Source organism: Bactrocera tryoni, chromosome 4 (genome assembly GCF_016617805.1).
Source record: "Bactrocera tryoni isolate S06 chromosome 4, CSIRO_BtryS06_freeze2, whole genome shotgun sequence".
Classification (NCBI taxonomy): domain Eukaryota; kingdom Metazoa; phylum Arthropoda; class Insecta; order Diptera; family Tephritidae; genus Bactrocera; species Bactrocera tryoni.
Window position 1 is genome coordinate 57,722,906 of NC_052502.1, and position 18,645 is coordinate 57,741,550.

The following is an 18,645-nucleotide window of genomic DNA, read 5'->3' on the forward strand; positions in this document are numbered from 1 at the left end:
AAGTTTTTGAGCGGTAAATCAGTTATACGACAAAGTCAATGGCACAAATAGGGTAGGGAAATACCAAATAAACTAAAACAAATCGTAAAATAAATGTATTATATTTTGAGAGTGTAATTTGTTTATTCTAGCACATAGATATATCTCATACTAAGCTCACCTCAACAACTTTTAGGATGAAACAATCCGAACTATTACTAAGTAGAGATACTTTTTTCAATAGCATTTTTTTGACAGATCACGCGTGAGTCGTGTCAAGTTGTCATCTTATTTTTATTCAGTATTGTTTGGCATTTCATCAGTATAACTGCCGTAGCTGAGTGTGTATACGGAGACCGTGGAGAGTCGATTCCACGCCATTCATAGTAATTCGGACTGTCGTATGGAACAACTTAGCGCAGTTTACGTCGGTTAAAAGCATATAAAATACAATTTTTGCAAAAACTGAAGCCGCTTGACCTTCCCAAGCAACATAATTTCCTTCTACGTGCTCTTGAAAAGTTCCAAAAAGATCCAATGTTTTCTGGACAAATTTTGTTCAACGATGGGGACAATTTATGGCTCAATACGTACGCGAAGATCGCCTTTTTCGACTTTTTCCTGTGAGGATATGTAAAGTCTTAAGTCTATGCGGACAGTCTAGTTTCGATTCAGGACTTGGAGAAAATCATCACGCCTGTTACCAGTCGAAATGCTCGAGACGTAGCCGTAGTCAACATGTGAAAGACATATTCTTCAAAAAAATAAATTCATAAAAATGTTCCTTCAAATGATAGTAAACTTTCCCCATTAAATGTAAAATGTATGTGTCTTTTCTTTAAAAAAGTAGGGAATACATACAAACTGAACGATCAAAATGAAGTTTTTGTACGGAAAACATTTTTAGCTATTTGACGAGATATCATTACAAATTTTGAGGACATTTTTATTTCTGAAGGGTGCAACCAAAGTTAACGTTTTTTATTGTTTTATAGTGAAATGTAAATAACCGATCCATCGACCTACGTTTAACGTTTGATTTGAAAGCATGGGAAACTACATTTTCCCCGAAATCACACACTGCGTTTCTTTAATATGGCTCATTAAAATTCACCTTGAAAATCCAATAACAGATTTATAGTATTCTAAATATATGTTACAAGTGCGTATATACATATATACATATAATACATATATGTACATGTGTTTATCTTTAGCTGTAACTTAGGCCATATAGAAAACTAAAATCTATGCCGAATCAAAGGTGAAGGTTTTATGCGCCCATTACATTGTAGACTTGTTGTTGTATTGGTTGCCGCCTTAGCGACACAAATCAATTAGCCTCAATGATTTCAGCAGCTTGAACGGGGCAAGGACTTATAGTATTTTCCATGTGATGTTGTTTGGCGCCAAAGTATTAATTGAATTTAAAATTATTGGAAATATATACGCATTTACCAAGCAAATTAGCAGCGAATGTGTTAGTATATTAATTGCTTGATGTTATTTAAAATGGTTTTATTTGTTTTTGTCTTTCCTAGATAACTAAGTGTTTCTGTTAGCAATTAATAAACTCAAGAATTTTATGTTTAATGCACGTTTGTGATTATAGTTTTTTCCGTCAAAAAATACTGATATAGGGGCATATTGTTATCACCCATGTATATTAGCTGTCTTTTAGCCAGTGTGCATTCGTGAACATGGGTAGATGTTTGTGCGTCTCGTGAGAGCTCTATAGAAAGTGAAAATCCAGCGCGCTAAAAATGTTTCAATTCCAATTATTATTAAGATGCATTTTTACCTCTATAAGAAATATATATCGGAAAGTTAAGAATCTAAATTCGGTAGATGAGAACATATTGAAGTTTCAAATGGTATGGTAAGCTAAAGCACATTCGAAAAGTGTAGGTATTAGAAAAGTTTTTAAAGAAGACCTAAATTTTTAAGTGAATCTTCCTGCACATTATGACATTTTTGTTGTTCGATTTGTTCCAGAATTTTTTAGAACTGAACTGATCACAAATCGAAAGACAACAAGTGGGGAAGTTCTAAGTTTGAGTGTAACCGGACAGGGTAGGATAATCCCAAGATCTATCAAATTCATGTCATTTTTCTACATAGATCCGAGAAAATGTTTCCACTCTATTTTATCCTATTAAAAGCATTATGTTTGGTGTATGGGACCTGGAGTAATTCGTGGCTCAATTTCACATATGTTCTGCAATAAACTAAAAGGTGATCTATTTCGAGGTTTTAAATAAAAAGCACAGAAATTTGAAATTATCCCCACAAAAAAAGCGTGCTCCTGCATCTCTTCATGTTGCTCTTCGTCCCGAATTCTGCTATTTTGCTTGCTTACATACCCATTGAGCCAGAAATGAGTATCATTGCTGAACAAAATATGGCTCGAATACGTCGGATGTTCTTGGAACTTTTTAAGAGGTCGAGCGGCTTCAGTTCTTGCACAAGTTGTTTTTTGGATGCTTTCAATTTAAAATATCGACGTAAAATGCGGCAAGTCGTTCCATATATCAGTCCGAGTTGCTGCGAACGGGTCCGAATCGACTTTCCACGTTCTTCATGTACACTCTCAGCTATTGCTGCTAAAGTTTCTTCACTGCGTACTGGACGTGATCTATTCGGTCGAATATTATGCAATAATGAATGCTGGTTCCCAATATGGGTAATGATGTTATGAATAGTACGTTCAGTGGGCCGATTGTATTGACCATAAGTTGAGCGAAACCCGCGAAGCTCATTCTTTACAGAACATGAATTTTCGTAATAAAATTGAACGGTTTGTATACGTTATTCAAGCGTAAGTTTTCCATGATGAGAAGCCAAACACTGGTGAACAAAAATAGCATGATAACGTGACAAGGCTCACGCGTACCTCTACTTGGATCATCCGTTAAAGTAAATCCTTTACTAGGTATTTTGGGTTTACATAATTTTATAAATATATCTTACATTTTAAAGCCAAACGGAAGTTAGAAATTGTTATATTGAGCTTTATTAAGAACTCAACAGTGACCATTATATTATATAAGGTATTAAGTCAACAGGAAAGTCTTTATAACGGGTTGTGAAAAAAGTCTTGCGGTATTTTTATTGAATTTTTTTTTTTATTGAAATTGAAATGAATTTTTGATGACTCATGCCCAGCTCTTGACCGATGCTACGGCTGCTGCTATGCTGCTCTCTTTCGACCAATTCAGCGATTTTAACGCAATTTTCGACGACAGGGCTTCCGGAGCGTGGCGCATCTTCGACCACCTCTACACCAGAACGAAAACGTTGAAACCATCGTTGTGCGGTGGAAATGGAAACTGTATCGGGTCCATAAACTGCACAAATTTTTTTGGCGGCTTGAGATGCACTTTTGCCTTGATCGTAGTTGTACTGTAAAATATGCCGTATTTTCTCTTTATTTTGCTCAATGTTTGCGACGCTATAACTCACGAACGACTTAAAAGAAACGACAATCAATCAAACACGTGTTAGCGCGTGAAATGAGCTTTCCAAAAAGGTATAGCATGACCCGATGCGACGAATAAAACTAGAACTACGCGCTTTCAGCGCCAACTAGCGAAAATACCGCAAGACTTTTTTGACAACCTAATATTAGGTATAGATGAGGCTAGGATATTTAACCTATTTAAATTTAACAAAGGAACACCACGATTAGCAAAAGATTCGCTGTAAATATCTCACAGAGATGAGAACTGTCCCCGCCTCGATGTCAAAATCGTGCTTTGTGACTTTAACTCCCGGGTGGGTAAAGAAGGTATTTTGGCATAACGGTCGGTAAATCCAACCTCCATGATGAAACATCCCAAAATGGGTTGGGGTTGATCGACTTCGCCAGGGCCCGAAATATGATTATGATTTCAGCACAGAAAAATGTATCAAGCTACCTAGTTGTCTCCGGATCAAAAAACGACCAACCAAATCGATACGGTATAAGGGAACTGTAAGACGGGATTTCAAACTCCTTACATACAGATGCAAACGAAACCATTGGTTTTCGAAAAAGACAAAAGAACAGCTGGTATGACGAGAAGTGCCGTGACGCAGTGGAGAGAAAACACACTGCCTACCTTGCAATGCTACAATCGAGAGTTGAAGAGGGAAGCGATACACATTTGCAAACGAAAAAAGAGATAGGCCGAAATGCGTGAGTAGGAAGGAATTGACAAGAACCCCAAGCCATGATCTAGTAACGGATGCCGAGAGCAGACAGAAATCATAGAGGGAACACTTCTCCAGCCTTCTGAATGGCAGTGAAAGCTTAACACCAGAAAATGGTTGACCCTATGCCAATATCGATGGCGATAGAGCGGACGTTTTATTGCTCGAACGCGAAGAAGTTCGAATAGCAATTACCCGCCTGAAAAGCAAAAAAGCGGCGGGGCCGATGGATTGCCGGCCAAGATATTCAAATAAGATTGGATTTAAATGTACTCTATCCAAACCACAAAAATGGACAGTACAATTTGGGCCAATTACATGGCAGGAGTAATATAAGGTCATATCGAAAGTAGTGTGTGAAGGACTGAAGTTCACCGTAAACAAACTGATTAGACGTTATCAGTATAGCTTTAGACCTAGAAAATCAACAACTGATCAGATTTTCACCATGCGCCAAATCTTGGAAAAGACACGTGAAATGAGAATCGACACACACCACCTATTCGTCAATTTCAAAGCTGTTTTTGACAGTACGAAAAAGAGTTTTCTTTATGCTGCTATTTCTGAATTTGGTACCACGGCTGTGCCAACTGACGTTAAGCCATACCAAAAGCTCCGTTAGAATCGAGGAGGACCTCTCCGAGCCGTTCGATGCGGAAATTCGAAAATTTTTATACAGGTTTAGGTGAGGCTAGGATGTACACTATATAGTTAATCAGTTTAACCTATTTTTCAAACAAGGGCACACCATGATCGACAAATGGTCCGATCTAAATATCTCTCAGATACACAGCCACTTCGTCGGCATCTGGAGGTAGTCTGATTTGTGCCTTTTTGGTACAAGATTGCATGCCCTCTATGCACTATTTTGAAAGGTTTTGATCTGATGTTTTCATTAATTTTTTTACTGTAAAGTATAAGAATCATGCGAATTTAAAAATGTGAAATATGAGAAACATGCGGGGTTGTCATGCGATTTCGCCCATTTTGTCAATGTGATCTAAAAATGTTATACACGGAATTTGGTTGAATTGGTTTCAATTAATTATTAATTATTTTGAATTGGTTCTGAGATACAGGATACCCATGATCTGAAGGTGTGAGGTACTCTGCTCATTGTTCATTGATGTCAAAGCGATTTCAATAAGGTGGGTAGGCAATCACACGTATTTCAACTAGTTATAATTATTATAAACCCTGTTAGCTGAACAAAACTATAGTACTCTGTTGAAACATGTTGCGAGATTACATAATTTATATTGAAAAGTTGACAGGCCACCGTAATTGGTATATTGACGTCGATAGCGAATATATTGAACAGCAAATATCGAGTTTTGCTGCAAAAATTATTTTATTATTAAAGCGATATGAACTTCTGAGGCTATCTATTATAAGAATTGCTAAAAATGTCGTTAAATGTTTTTATATTTAATTGCGGCATAAATCCAATACATATTGGCCAATAAGAACTTGAGTAATTTATTTATTTTTAACGCTGGCACACAACTCTTTAAAACTGAATGCAGCGGCGTGAATTTATAAGCAGTTTTTACAAAATATTACAAGTTAATACGCATACACAGACATGTAAATCACCAGTCCGGTTTTCTTTGTTACAAATATTGTCCAAAGGTGATAATCTACTGTGGTATTAAGGCGAACAAGCAGCAGGTAATCAGTGTCATTCGAAAAAGAGACATTGATTGTTGCAATTAAAAAGAGTAATTATTTTATGTTCTTCTTTTAAAAGTTATGAAATATTATAAGTGCTTTGGAAAATTGCTAAATTATTAAAGCTTAAATATGAACTTTGTTTTGGTGCGACAGATAAATTTTAAATAATTGTTGTGCCATGGACTCTAAGACACACATGACATGTATAGAAAGTAATGAAATAGTATTGAATTTTGGAATGACACTTTGCACTATCACATATACCTTGTAATTAAGTTTTCTTCACGGCCTCGAATAACTTTTATTTGGAATAAGCGTATCAGTTAAAGTACTTTTTGAACAAAATTCGATATATTTCTTTATGTACATGTAAAAAGGTGTCAAATATCATTAAGCAGGCTTTTCAAAATGCCATTTTGTTTTTGATAACTAACGTCCAGATAGGCCACACAACTCTGCTATAAAGGTTCGTTGCCTGTTCGATTGTTCGATCCTACAATTGCAATTCTTAAACCATTTTTAGAAATATATATCTATAAGATATCCGCCTTTGTTCTTCAGATATACAGTGTTAAAAAACACTTTCTGAAATTGTAATTAAAATCCCCTAGCCTACGAGTAATACAAAGCCTTCTAAGACGGTCGATATATTTTTGAAGACATGCCTCGTTCTGAACGTCCTTCGACTTCTTCAAGTGATGAAAATATTAAAAAAGTGAGGAGGAAAGCTCGATTTTTTTTGGGTATTTTGGGAATGAAACGTTTTTTTGCTCAACTCGTCCTGATAAATTTAAACTTTTTTCAAAAAGATTACCGTAACCAAGTCTCTTTGGACATGATTAACCGTCGAGTTCCGATTCCACATTCATAGAGAGCATTATAGCTGTCGGGTTGACATGGGTTTATGAGTTACGCATGCAAACAAGTCAACAACGAAGCGAAACCAAAAAAAACCACGCCAAAGCCTATCGAAATCAAGGCGATGGTTGTTGTTTAATTCGATATTCATGGTTTGGTGCGTCATTTATTTGTTTCGGAGGCATTTGCGTGAGAACATCCGTCGAAAACGGCCAGTATAGTGGAAGAACATTTCTGGGATTTTACATGGTGATAATGCACCATCGCATCCAGCCACGATTGTGAGCGAATTTAAAGCAAAAAAAAAAAACAATGAATACCATCGATCAACCACTATATTCGCCAGATTTGGTTCAATGTGATTTTTTCTTGTTCCCCAAACTGAGCAATGGAGAGGCTACCACGGAACCAGTTTTCAGTCGATGGAAGAAATAATAGTTCTCTGAAGGAGCTGAAGACCATCCCGAAAACTGCTTATTAAAAGTGTTTCGGGAACTGAATAAACAGTTGACATAAGTCTATAATATCTGGTGGGGATTACTTTGAAGGCGACAAAATAAATATTGATGAATAGTTAAATATTTTGTCACAATGTAAGTTCATTTATCTATCCGTCTTTAGGTTATATTTTCCGTTTTCCAAATTCTCCTTTCCTTTTTAATACTCTTTTAGCCCTTAATACGACGTAAGATATTTAACTTCGTTCAGGATTTGAATTTGCCTACCAGTTTTGAAATCCTAGTAAACGTATACAACTATCATTTAAATGTTATTCAAATATTGCAATGTTTTATTTTACAACCGCTTCATTTCGTTCATTTATTACCTTATAAGAACATATAATAGTTCCCGTTACTTGTTTGAAAAGCTAAGCTATTTTTTTATAAATTCTCCAAGTCGTTTATGATTTGTGATGGTTCTAATAACTACTATGTAATAACATTCCTTTAAACATGGATGCCTGGAATATCATTCAGGGCTTGTTTCAGTTGACTTTCGGAAAGATAAGACGGATGGAACAATTTGCGGAAAAGTTTCGAAGTGGTATATGAAATAAGGGATGGTGTAGAAAAATGAGAAGAGATTTTTGTCCAGTTAGAAGCTTCAAGTTTGGGTAATATGGGCATACAGCTAGTTGAAATTAAGAACCCTGCTTTCAGTGTCAAATGTGTTCTCACGGTGTTGGAATGGTTCACAATTTAACATACAATGTCAATCATTGCATTTTTTTTATATATTTCTTAGTCATTACTCCTAACGAACGTTGAAAGTAAATATAATTTTTTAATAGTGACGTAAATTAAACACTTACCTGGATTGATTGAGTTCTATAAGTTCCAAAAAGTAGCTTGATGAGTCTTATCCGAATTCTGAGCTTTGCGAAGCAATTATTCATACATGATTTGAGAACATTTTAAACTCACCCAATCTGAAAGGATAAAATGTGGGATAATATTTTCAAAACTTCTTTATTAAGATAGTCAATTAAAATAACGAAACTTATAATATGAGGCTGGTGTAGTTCATGGGCTGATATCACTCTTTTCAGTATCTCAATTTAGTAATATACTATAAAGGGTGATCCATTTCCAGGTTCCCTACTTTCTTAAAGAAAAATACAGAAACTTCTCATTTAATGAGGAATGCTTATTATTATTAGAAAAAACATTCTTTGGTATTTATTTTTTGAATCAGATCATCTCTTTCAAATGTTAGCCGCAGCGACGTCTCAGATGAAACATCCGTTGAGCGCAATTCTCTGAGACTCGTTCGAACATTTCGATTGGCAACTGCCGAATTACACGCGAAATGTTTTGCTCTAAGGCCAAAATCGAAGCGGGATTGTCCGCATACACTTTAGACTTTACATATCCCCACAGGAAAAAGTCTAACGGTGTGATATCACACGTCCCTGGTGGCAAATCGACCGTTCCTAAATGTGAAATCATCTGCTCATCGAAGTGTTCTCTCAATATGTATGTATATCAATTAATTGATGCAATGTGTGGGAAGTGGCGCCGTCCAGTGGAAACCAAATGTCGCCTTATCACGAGCTTCAATTTCAGAGATCAAATAGTCGGTTATCATGGCGTGATAATGGTCGCCATTGACGGTTACATTTGCACCAGCATCATTTTTGAAGAAATTTTGCTTATTTACATATCCAATGAGCCAGAAATGGGCATGATCGCTGAACAAAATTTGTGAAATAGGCATTGAACCCCTCATATTTGGTATATTCAGTCTTGAAACGATATGGGCCAATTTTACATGCGAGATACCACAACTGGAAAATACCATTTGGTCCAAGTTTTAGTGTTAAGTGAAATATGTGAAGTAAACCTATTTGGAGCCGGAGCCATGCTCACTTTATCATATTACAGATGTCATTTAATGTTTGGAGCAGCGATCTTTTGCGCTAATTGCAATTTACGGTTCTATTAAGAGCATGGCATTATCTGATTTTGGCCATCTGCAATACCAATCTCCCCAAAGTGGCAGGGAACATGAGGAACAAGTTTACCATGAATATTATTACTCTTGCCATGCTGCACAATTACCTCGATTTATTTTACTATACTCTCTACGACATGTTGTGAGAATATATTGATCATGTGGTATATGATTTTGGGCGACCTCAATAGGAGGGGGATAAAATTTGCAGGACAAAACATTTTAAGAAGGCTTTGGACATGTTTTCTATGAAAATTTGTTTATGTGAAATATCTGCGTCAAGAAGGCGTTCACTCATAGCAATATGTTCTATACTAACGTCGAACTTTTCCAATAAAATGTGATCTTCTTAAAAAATATACGATATTTTCCTGTTGACGTTACCAACACATGTTATAGCAAGAGGAAGAAAAAATTTTTAAAATAAACTTTCCACCAGGTATTAGGATACAAAAATTTTAGTATTGACCCCAGATACCCAGGAATTTTAAGCAATCCACATATACCTACAAATTATGACAGGATCAGTCTTCTGTAAGTTTGAAGGGCTTCTATGCTGATAACTGTGTTTATTAACTAAACAGCAAAAATTAACGAAGATGTTTGCATTTTACTGTTTTCCAGCATTTAATATTAAGACTTTTCGTAAAAGAAACGTTAATTTAATATCGAAGCAAAAATTAAATAAAATTTTATTAATTATACAGATAAATTTCAAAGGAAAATTTACATGAAAAGCAAAACTTATGTAAAAAATTAAATAATTCAAGCATATACTTTCATGCTCTTTGGTAACACCATGCAGCAAATACTTTTCAAATCGACTCAACCAACTCACACTCCCAACACCACTGAGCTGACCACGACGAGTGATCTATGAGTGAACTCAACAAACTGTAACGCTCTTGAGTCGAATAGCCAGTGCCATTCTCTGCTTTTGCCAGTGAATACTAACTTAAATGAATTTCGAGCGTTGCGCATGCGCACCGCAACAGCGTCAAAGCCAAAGCGCAGTGCAATCGAAGAGCGAGTTTCAAATTCTGGGAATTTTGTGAGAATTATTTATTACTATTGCAGCATTTTTGTTATTTTTTCACAACTTACTGACACTCTTTTTACACCGCTTCACTGCTCTTCGCTTAGCTTGGTTTCGATTCGACTATAATCAGCCTGCAAATAACTTGCAATTGAAACTGTGTCTGCACCGAACTTACCCGAACCAACCACACTTGCAAGCGCGTTTGCTTATCCACCCGTGGTTAGTTACGTCGGTGTTACTCTTTGGCACATTCGTGCGCCTCTTGGACGCCTTGCAGCGTCAACGTAAAGCATTAAAACTGCGCCAGCTACAGCCAGCCACCAATAACCAAAAACAGGCTGCCAATTGCCAACCAACACCAGCTACCAATGTAAACCGCCATCGATACACACGCACACACATATACAACAGCACATGAGCATACTTCGTATATATGTATGCACCAAAAATGCTTCGCATTGTAAACATACATACACGCACACACACGCAGTGGCAGTTGGCTTGCATCGCTTCGGCTCTTGGCCGACTAACTTGCCTTCAAGGTGTGCACTGTTGTTGTTGTGCATGGTGTTTGGGGGCTGTTGTAAGCGATTTTTGGCCACTGCTAAATCACCGAAGCCGCTTTCGTCTGCAGTCATTTGCTTAAAGTTAGTGAACGCGCTAATATCGTGTGCGTCCTGTTATAACGCTAGTGTTGCCGTAGCTGTCCGTTGTGCCGACGAGTTGAGTGTGCTTCGATTTTGTGGTACGAGTTCATCAGTTCATACAAACATTTCATTGCTTTCAAAAACTTTTTTTTTTCTGTTTGATTTTTCTATAATCTGGAATGGAATTCATATTGGAGTTGTTGTTTGCAATAATTAATATAATTGCTTTTGTATACGAAAATTATAAGGCTTCTGAGGAGCTATAAGAGTTATTGCAAATGATTAGTTGGGTGCGAAAAATTTTGGGCTGGTTTTTCTAGACAAGTGCAGAGCTTGAAAATAGTTTTGCATGAAAAGTGAAGTTGGTGAATATTGTAGAATTATATTTTAAGTATTGTCAGTATTGTTTTTATTAAAATAATATTCTTTTTAATATAAAAATTATTATTCAAATAATATAATATTTTTGTAATGAAATTGATTATACCAGCATGTGTTTCCTAATGTTATTCTTATTCTTATGAATAACTTGCGTTTGTCTTATATAATAATTAGTGAACTTGAGTTATATATGTATGTATATAAAACCTTTAATTTTATGATTCTTTCGTATAAGTGTTATAGTAAGCTCGTTATATCGTTGATTCTACAAGATGCTTAAGCACTTCTTGGAATGGTTCTCACAGTATACTAATTCTTTCTCTATATTCTTTGAAGAGAATGCTTAAAAGAACGTTCTAGAATAAATACCTATAACGGAGCTCTATGCACTTTTCTATTCCTTAACAAAAGCATTTAGTAAAGCTTAGATTCTAAGACTCAAATTTTTGTGGTCTTCGAATCATAATAACTGGTATTAGAATCACAATTAAGGCTTAAGCTTATAACTGGGTCAATGTTGATTGCTTTATGTATTAATTAAGCTTATATAAAAGCTTTTTCTGATTCTGATAAACCACTTTAAGTAACCACTTTTTCGGCTATTTATTTTAAAATTGTTAACTCTAAAGTATAAACTCACATACTAGATTATTTGCTTGTCAAGGAAATTAAGAGATATTCCATTATAACTGGTATTTATTGCCAAGAGTACCAGAAACAGTTTCACTCTTTCTTCGAAGTCATACATTATTAACGGTATTTATTGTACAAATATACATATATACAGCTTGTTTAGAATCTTTTAAATCCCTATATTTTCTATAACTTAAAACACCCAATAATTTTAGATCACTCTTCCAAATAACTCCAACGTTGCCCAAATAATAAAAGAGGATTAAAAGAGAGCTTAAGTCTATTCATTTTTGTGTAAAAAATTTCAATTAACTTATTCAAAACTCAATTCCGCGTTTTATTTTACATGATATAACTTTAGAGGCTAGCTATAGTTCTAGTAGAAAACGAAACTTGCTTGTGGTAACTTAAGTCAATTTAATCCACTATCACACATTCATCGAGAATATAGAACCAAAAAATAAAAAAAATGTACTTGAAGCCCTTGAAAAAACTTACATTTTTCAAAAACATAAATATTTATACTAGTATATCGCCACCTGAAAGGCAAAATAACGTAACATCACTTTTCACAAGTTTACAGGCGAAGGAAAGACGTTATAATAGAAACCACACATATTGAAACCAAACTTGAGTTTTGGGTATCAAATGGTTATAAAAACGTTATATATTGGTTATATAGTGGTTATGTATTGGTTATAAAACGGTTATATAAGAAAATTGTGTGCTACATACATATATATATATATATGTATATAACATGATGTAGTAATCGCAAGCAATAAAAAACACAATTTCTATTTTTTTGAATATACATTACATTGGATTTTAGGTAATGATATATAAATGTATATGAAAATTTACTAGTTATTAACGCTTGTATACGCGCCTTAAACTATTACTAAAATCTATGCAAAAATTTAAATAAAATCAAAAAAATACAATTCTAAACATTCTTATCTAATTTTTCAGATTCTCTTCAACTCTCTACTTACTCCTGCAAAGACACATACACAACTCTGAAATAATAACGTCTAGTAAACCAAACATAAACAGCCAAAAAAATGCAGTCACTACGGTGCAGTTTGGGTATTTTCCTCGTCTTTATCATTTGCCAGTCGTGTCTGGCGGTGCCTGCCTTGCGCGTCAAACGTCAACGAGATGATCTGCTCTCACTGGAGGCGGAGAGCGCGGATGCAATCAATAGCGATTTGAATCCTATCAATGCTGAGGTAATATACATATATTTAGACATAAGAAAATTAAGTGGCGAAAAATATGCTGAAATACCGAATTCGTTATGCAGCATCAACGTGCAACAAGCTTGCCCCGTGGCACGAGCCGCATGCTGCATACGAGTATAACCAACTGACCATATTTTCGTTGACTGCCACGACTGGTTTTTCGACAGTTTGCTCTTTTACTATTTGTTTGTCTGCAAGCAAGTGCATATGTATGTATTGGGTTTTGTTGTAAATTTTTGTTATTGTTGTTCGTTGGGGGTTATTTGGGTGAATGGTTCGGCTTTGTCCGTGTTGGCGACGTCATCGCATATGTTCGATTGTAAAAGAAGGAAACGCTCAGCTCGTGGTTTACTGCTGACAAACAGTTACAATTGCAAATATAAATTTACGTGTTGTTGTACAGTTGTGTGTAAATATAAGTACCTTGCATACATACATCAATCTACTTACGTACATGCACTGTGTAGCACTCATTATTTGCACTGCAGGAAGTAAAAATCTTTAATTTACATTGTTATAGTGTTTAGTGCAGAGCCGTTATTTTATTCATGCTTTTCCTGCGATTTCGTGAAAGGAGTGGCATTTTTACTTTCTTTCACTTTTCGTTGATTACCGAAATGCTTGTTGGATAATTTTTAACTCTTTGGTGTAGCAGTGTACAACTTTTCAGATGAATTTATTGCTAAATTCTGAAAAATATATAATTTAGTGTTTAAAAATTGTTAGCAGCAATTTTTTGAATGAATCTTATTATCTTATTGGAAAGTTGTACCCATAGTTGTAAAGCTTTCGAAGGTACTCAGTTTAACTTCTTGACTAGGATCAGTAGTGAGGTGGCTATATATTAATAAATCTCCATACTTGCTTTTGGAAATATTATAGTCTACTACTATTAGCAAAAAGATAGTAAGACTTTGTTCATAATTATACATTTTTTAATGCATTGTTCAAAATCTATAAGTATGTCATCCCTTCAAAATAAACATCCTTAGCCCCAATACATTTGTACCAACGTCTTCTTCCAATCCTCGAAACAAATGTTAAAGTCAATTTCCGGAATAGCCTTCAATGCGAGTAGCGATTCACGTTTAATGTTTTCAATTGACTCAAAACGGTTTCCCAAAAGCAGTCATATGGGTTTGCTGAATAGCCAGAAGTCACGCTTTATCGTGGTCCAAAAACCAAGAGTTGTGGGCCCATAATTCTCCCCTTATTTTACGAGTAGTTTCACGCAAATAACGCATAACGCTCGAATAGTATTCTTTGTTGACAATATGGCCGGTTGGAAGGAATTCAGAGTGCACCACATCTCGATAGTCGAAGAAAACTGCCACACAACCTTGATTTTTAACCTGCTTTGACGTGGTTTTTTCAGCTTCGGCTCACCTTTGCCACGATATTCGGTCGATTGATCGACCGGTAGTAGTCATGGATCCAAGACTCATCACCAGTAATAATTTGTTTCATGACATTTGGTGATGTCGGGCGAATAAGGAATCTGGGAAGAGACTGTAGCAACATGATCGGACTACTAACTAGTCACTGTTTAGCGATGACACACGGCCTCGGAATAGGGTTGACAGATCAAGAAGGCTGCTGGAAATGTCTAGAGCAAGCTTTCCCTCATTGGCAAAACTACACTGTATGCGTATGGTCTCCCCATACTGGAAGAGGTATCGATATAGAATAGATGTAGTCTATGTATGCCAAGAGTACGCAGATTTATCTTTTTTTCATTATCAAAACACTTATATGGGAACCTTCCATAACCTTGTGCTCGCTTTTCATGAGAGCAATTACAAGTTTAAAGTTTTGCGAAGCTCTATGATCATTTGGGACCAAATTGAGTTGTATTTAAAGCGATCTTTCTAGTTTTCAATTCCATTTTGCTATTGTGGTTCAAAATAGTTTCTTTGTTACCCGCTGCCTCTTCGTTGTCGTCAATTTCTCCTCTTGCGAGTATTTTCCTTGAAATGTGAGGGCAGAGATAAGTGCGAAGTATATAGGAGGTTAAGAAGCTCTGCGATGTTATTTTAACACAGTTTCTATTGATTTTTGATATGGTGCATTGTTTACAATGTGAGCTTGTGTAACATACATTTTGCAAAGATCTTCTCTATTCACAAAGTTTTGTGACCCATATTTCCAAAACCTTCTCTTGTCAACTACAGACGAACAATAGAACTTATAAAACTCTTACTTTAAGGAGATGTAAAACTATAAACTGCAGTGGTTTTCATGATAATTATATTATAGTAATAATGTAGTAATCGTTTCTGGATGTCCAATGTGATTATTGACTGGATGCTCATATTTCTGTACGAATTTTAGTAAACCTCTAGCGAATGGTTTTTTAAAATTCGTAACTCACAATGTTGACATTTTGGAAGTTAGATCTTACTATAGTAGAAAAAATATTCATTCCACTTTAGAGGTTGTCTCTCATAGAAATTTTAACAACAATTCAGCCTACCTAGTCAGTCTATTACCTGTCTCTCTGTCACCTAAAATGCAAAATAACGTATCATCACAAAAATAGAAATTTAGTTTTTTACTGGTTACGATTTATTACATCATATTACTTATTAGTAGCATTAAATTTGCAACATCCGCATGTCAGATCTAATCAATATATAACTACTTTATAACCAATGAATAACCATTTTATAACCAATATATAATCATTTTATAACTAAAACTCAAATTTTGTTTCAAACGAGTAGTTTCTATTATAACGTTTTTCCTTCGCCTGTCAACTTATGAAAAGTGTTGTTACGTTATTTCGCATTTTGGGTGACGATATATTTTTGATAAAAAAAATTGCTGGCGCTCTTAATTTAATTTATAAATTCTCTCATGTACCATATACTATATAACATATTTTTAGTGATTGCGTACTCCTTCTAAGCGCTCAATATTTTATGGACATTCCTCGCATCAATCTTTACTTTTTATGTTTTAGTTTTCAGTTTTAACATTCAGTTGTATTTAAATACCGCCTGCGTGGTTTCTATTGCCTCAAAAATATTTTAGTCATTGCATTTTGCAATCACCGCTAAAATCAAATTTATGGCGGTCTGGTAAATAAATCATTTTAACTAAGTACACATATGAAAGTCACGTATTTACGTGTTTGAATGCATGGAAATATTCGATAATAAAACAAAAAAAATATTGAATCACATACAAAAATCAATCATAAATGTCATTAACACTTGTTGGTCAAGCACAAAAAATCACAACAACAAGCAAAATAAATATGCGCTATTTCAATATATGGGTGGAAACAGTAAAAATATCGTACCTGCAGAATTGGAAAAAAATTTAAAAAATAAAAAAAAAACTTTACAACTCACGCACGACCTTGACGCACACTATATACAAGTAAATTAACAAAAGAAGAGCAAAACAAAATTACATGAATGCTTTGAAATTTAAATTTTTAATTCAACATTGAAAAACTAAAATATTTCTCACACCAACCAACAAACCGAACGACATGAAATTAAAGCAAATAAAGGTATAAAGGTACCACGGTGATTTTGCTGTGCGCACATGTGATGTCTAAGCGTTGAGTTGATGACCATCGTCATCGTTGTACGCAACCACGCCAGCGCCATCAAAAGCGACCTATGACAACAAGTACGAAAATGAAACCAAATAGCAAAGAGTAACGTACAAAATATACCTATGGTACATAAACATAAAATGGAAAGTGAAAGAAGAGAGATTTTTTAATAAGCAGCAGAGTGAAGCGTGCAGAAATGAAGACCTGTTGAGCGTAACATGATTCAAGCGCATGAATGAGTCCAAAGGAGAGCAGTAAAGCTCACCAATATTTTGAACGAATCAACACCAAAAGCGTATAAACACATTAAATAGTTGAATTACAAAAAGCAAAAGAAACTGTTGGCACAAATATTATAAGAAATTATTATGCAATTTTTTTACGATGACGCACTGGCCAACAATAAAACTCCCACAAAGCGGCGGTGAATACAGGTTACAGGTATCATTAAAAAACAAGTAGTTGGCATTGTAAAATATTATAAAAATAAATAAAAATATGTGTAATCTAAAAAAGTTACGAAAAGGAGTATCCAGCATGTTTAGTAACGAATAATAGCGCTAACTCTAATAAAAAAAATAACTCTAACTTTAGAGTTTAATTACTCATACTAGTTATTTTACGCAAAAATTTTCTGTATAAATGGCAATAACGGTTTATTGTCTTCTTTTATGTTTAAAATACCAAACACAAAGTAGCTGTGAAATACACATGGCAGTGCCATTCACATTTCTGTTGCGTATACGCAGCGGCGTCGCTTATGCTAAGTCTGTGGTGTTCACACGCATTAAACTTCTGTAATAACAGTTAAACTGAGACGCTATTTTCAACAATTCTTCACGCCAACAGTTAATATATGCAAAAAAAAAATACCATAAACACAGCTTAGTTAAGTAAAGTTAATTATTGCCTGCTGTTGATGGTTTAAAAATTTGAGTATTTTTTAAATTCCCTTCCCCATTCTATTCTATTTGTTGTTTTCTATTTGGTTGCTGAGATGAAGGCCTAAGTAGCCAGTTTCTTTAGTTCTCTAGTTTGTCTGTAAATTTATTTACATACTTAAAGAAAATAAAAATATAGTTGCTTTTAAATATTTCGTGCTAAAATTTTTAATTTGTTTCTAAAAACCACATTCTTTAGCAATTATGCTTGTAATGGCCAACAACTCGTTTTGAGTTACTAGGCTGTAGGCTGTTGCGCGCCTTTCTAATTAGATTTCAAAAGGTCATCTCTCATTTGTTCTACTTTCAAAATATATATAACTAACGTGGGAAAATAGTCAATACGTGGTCAATAATACCTATATTATAAGTACACACATATAAATTTATGGTCTCAAGTGCAAGTTACAAAGTATTTAACTTGTAATAAAGGAACTCGATATAACATTATTGTGTTGCAATCATATCCGAGGAAATATCTCAAATAATAGAAATAGTTATTTCCTAATTATCGAGTGGATATACTGCCCGTTGAAAAAACTCCAGCAAAGCAGCATAAAGACATTTACATATGTGTATGTACAACAGTATAAACTCAGGAGTGAGTATGTGTCATAATTAAAAGTACTTCTTCTCGAGAACTATTTCTTTTCCCTAATAATATTTCAAACATTCCTTGAGTTAAAGGTTTCTAAAGTGCAGACGCTTATGTAGTTTACTCAGGTCCATCAGTTTACCTTTAAACGCATTTTTCCCAAAACTAGAGTATTAAATTGGCTGTAGTTATAACTTGAAGTAAAATTATTCTTATTGCTTGGCATTTTTTTGTTTTGTATATGATGCTTTTTACAAAGACAATCGAGATTTTCGATGTATTACAATTTAATTTTTGATTGACAAATAATCACAATAATTTAACAAATTTTGATTTATTATCAAAGAGCTATTTTAGTAATATTTTTTTGACAATCGTAGGACCTTGTAAAGACTTTACAGATTAAAAATCTCTTTAATTCTTTCTTAGTTATGGCTCAGG

At 34.7% G+C, this 18,645-nt stretch overlaps 1 protein-coding gene across 3 annotated transcripts in view; it reads left to right on the plus strand.

The window, feature by feature from the left end:
- LOC120774924 overlaps positions 1–18,645 on the plus strand; it is a 35,898-nt gene that overhangs the window by 8,548 nt on the left and 8,705 nt on the right. For 2 of the 3 annotated variants that reach the window (XM_040104801.1, XM_040104799.1), the window contains exons 1-2: positions 10,854–10,940; positions 12,829–13,088. In XM_040104801.1, the coding sequence (XP_039960735.1) occupies positions 12,921–13,088 (168 nt within the window). In that variant the 5' untranslated portion in view covers positions 10,854–10,940; positions 12,829–12,920. Of the gene's footprint in view, positions 1–10,853; positions 10,941–12,828; positions 13,089–18,645 lie in introns of those variants that run through there. The other variant, XM_040104800.1, reaches the window with a different exon arrangement.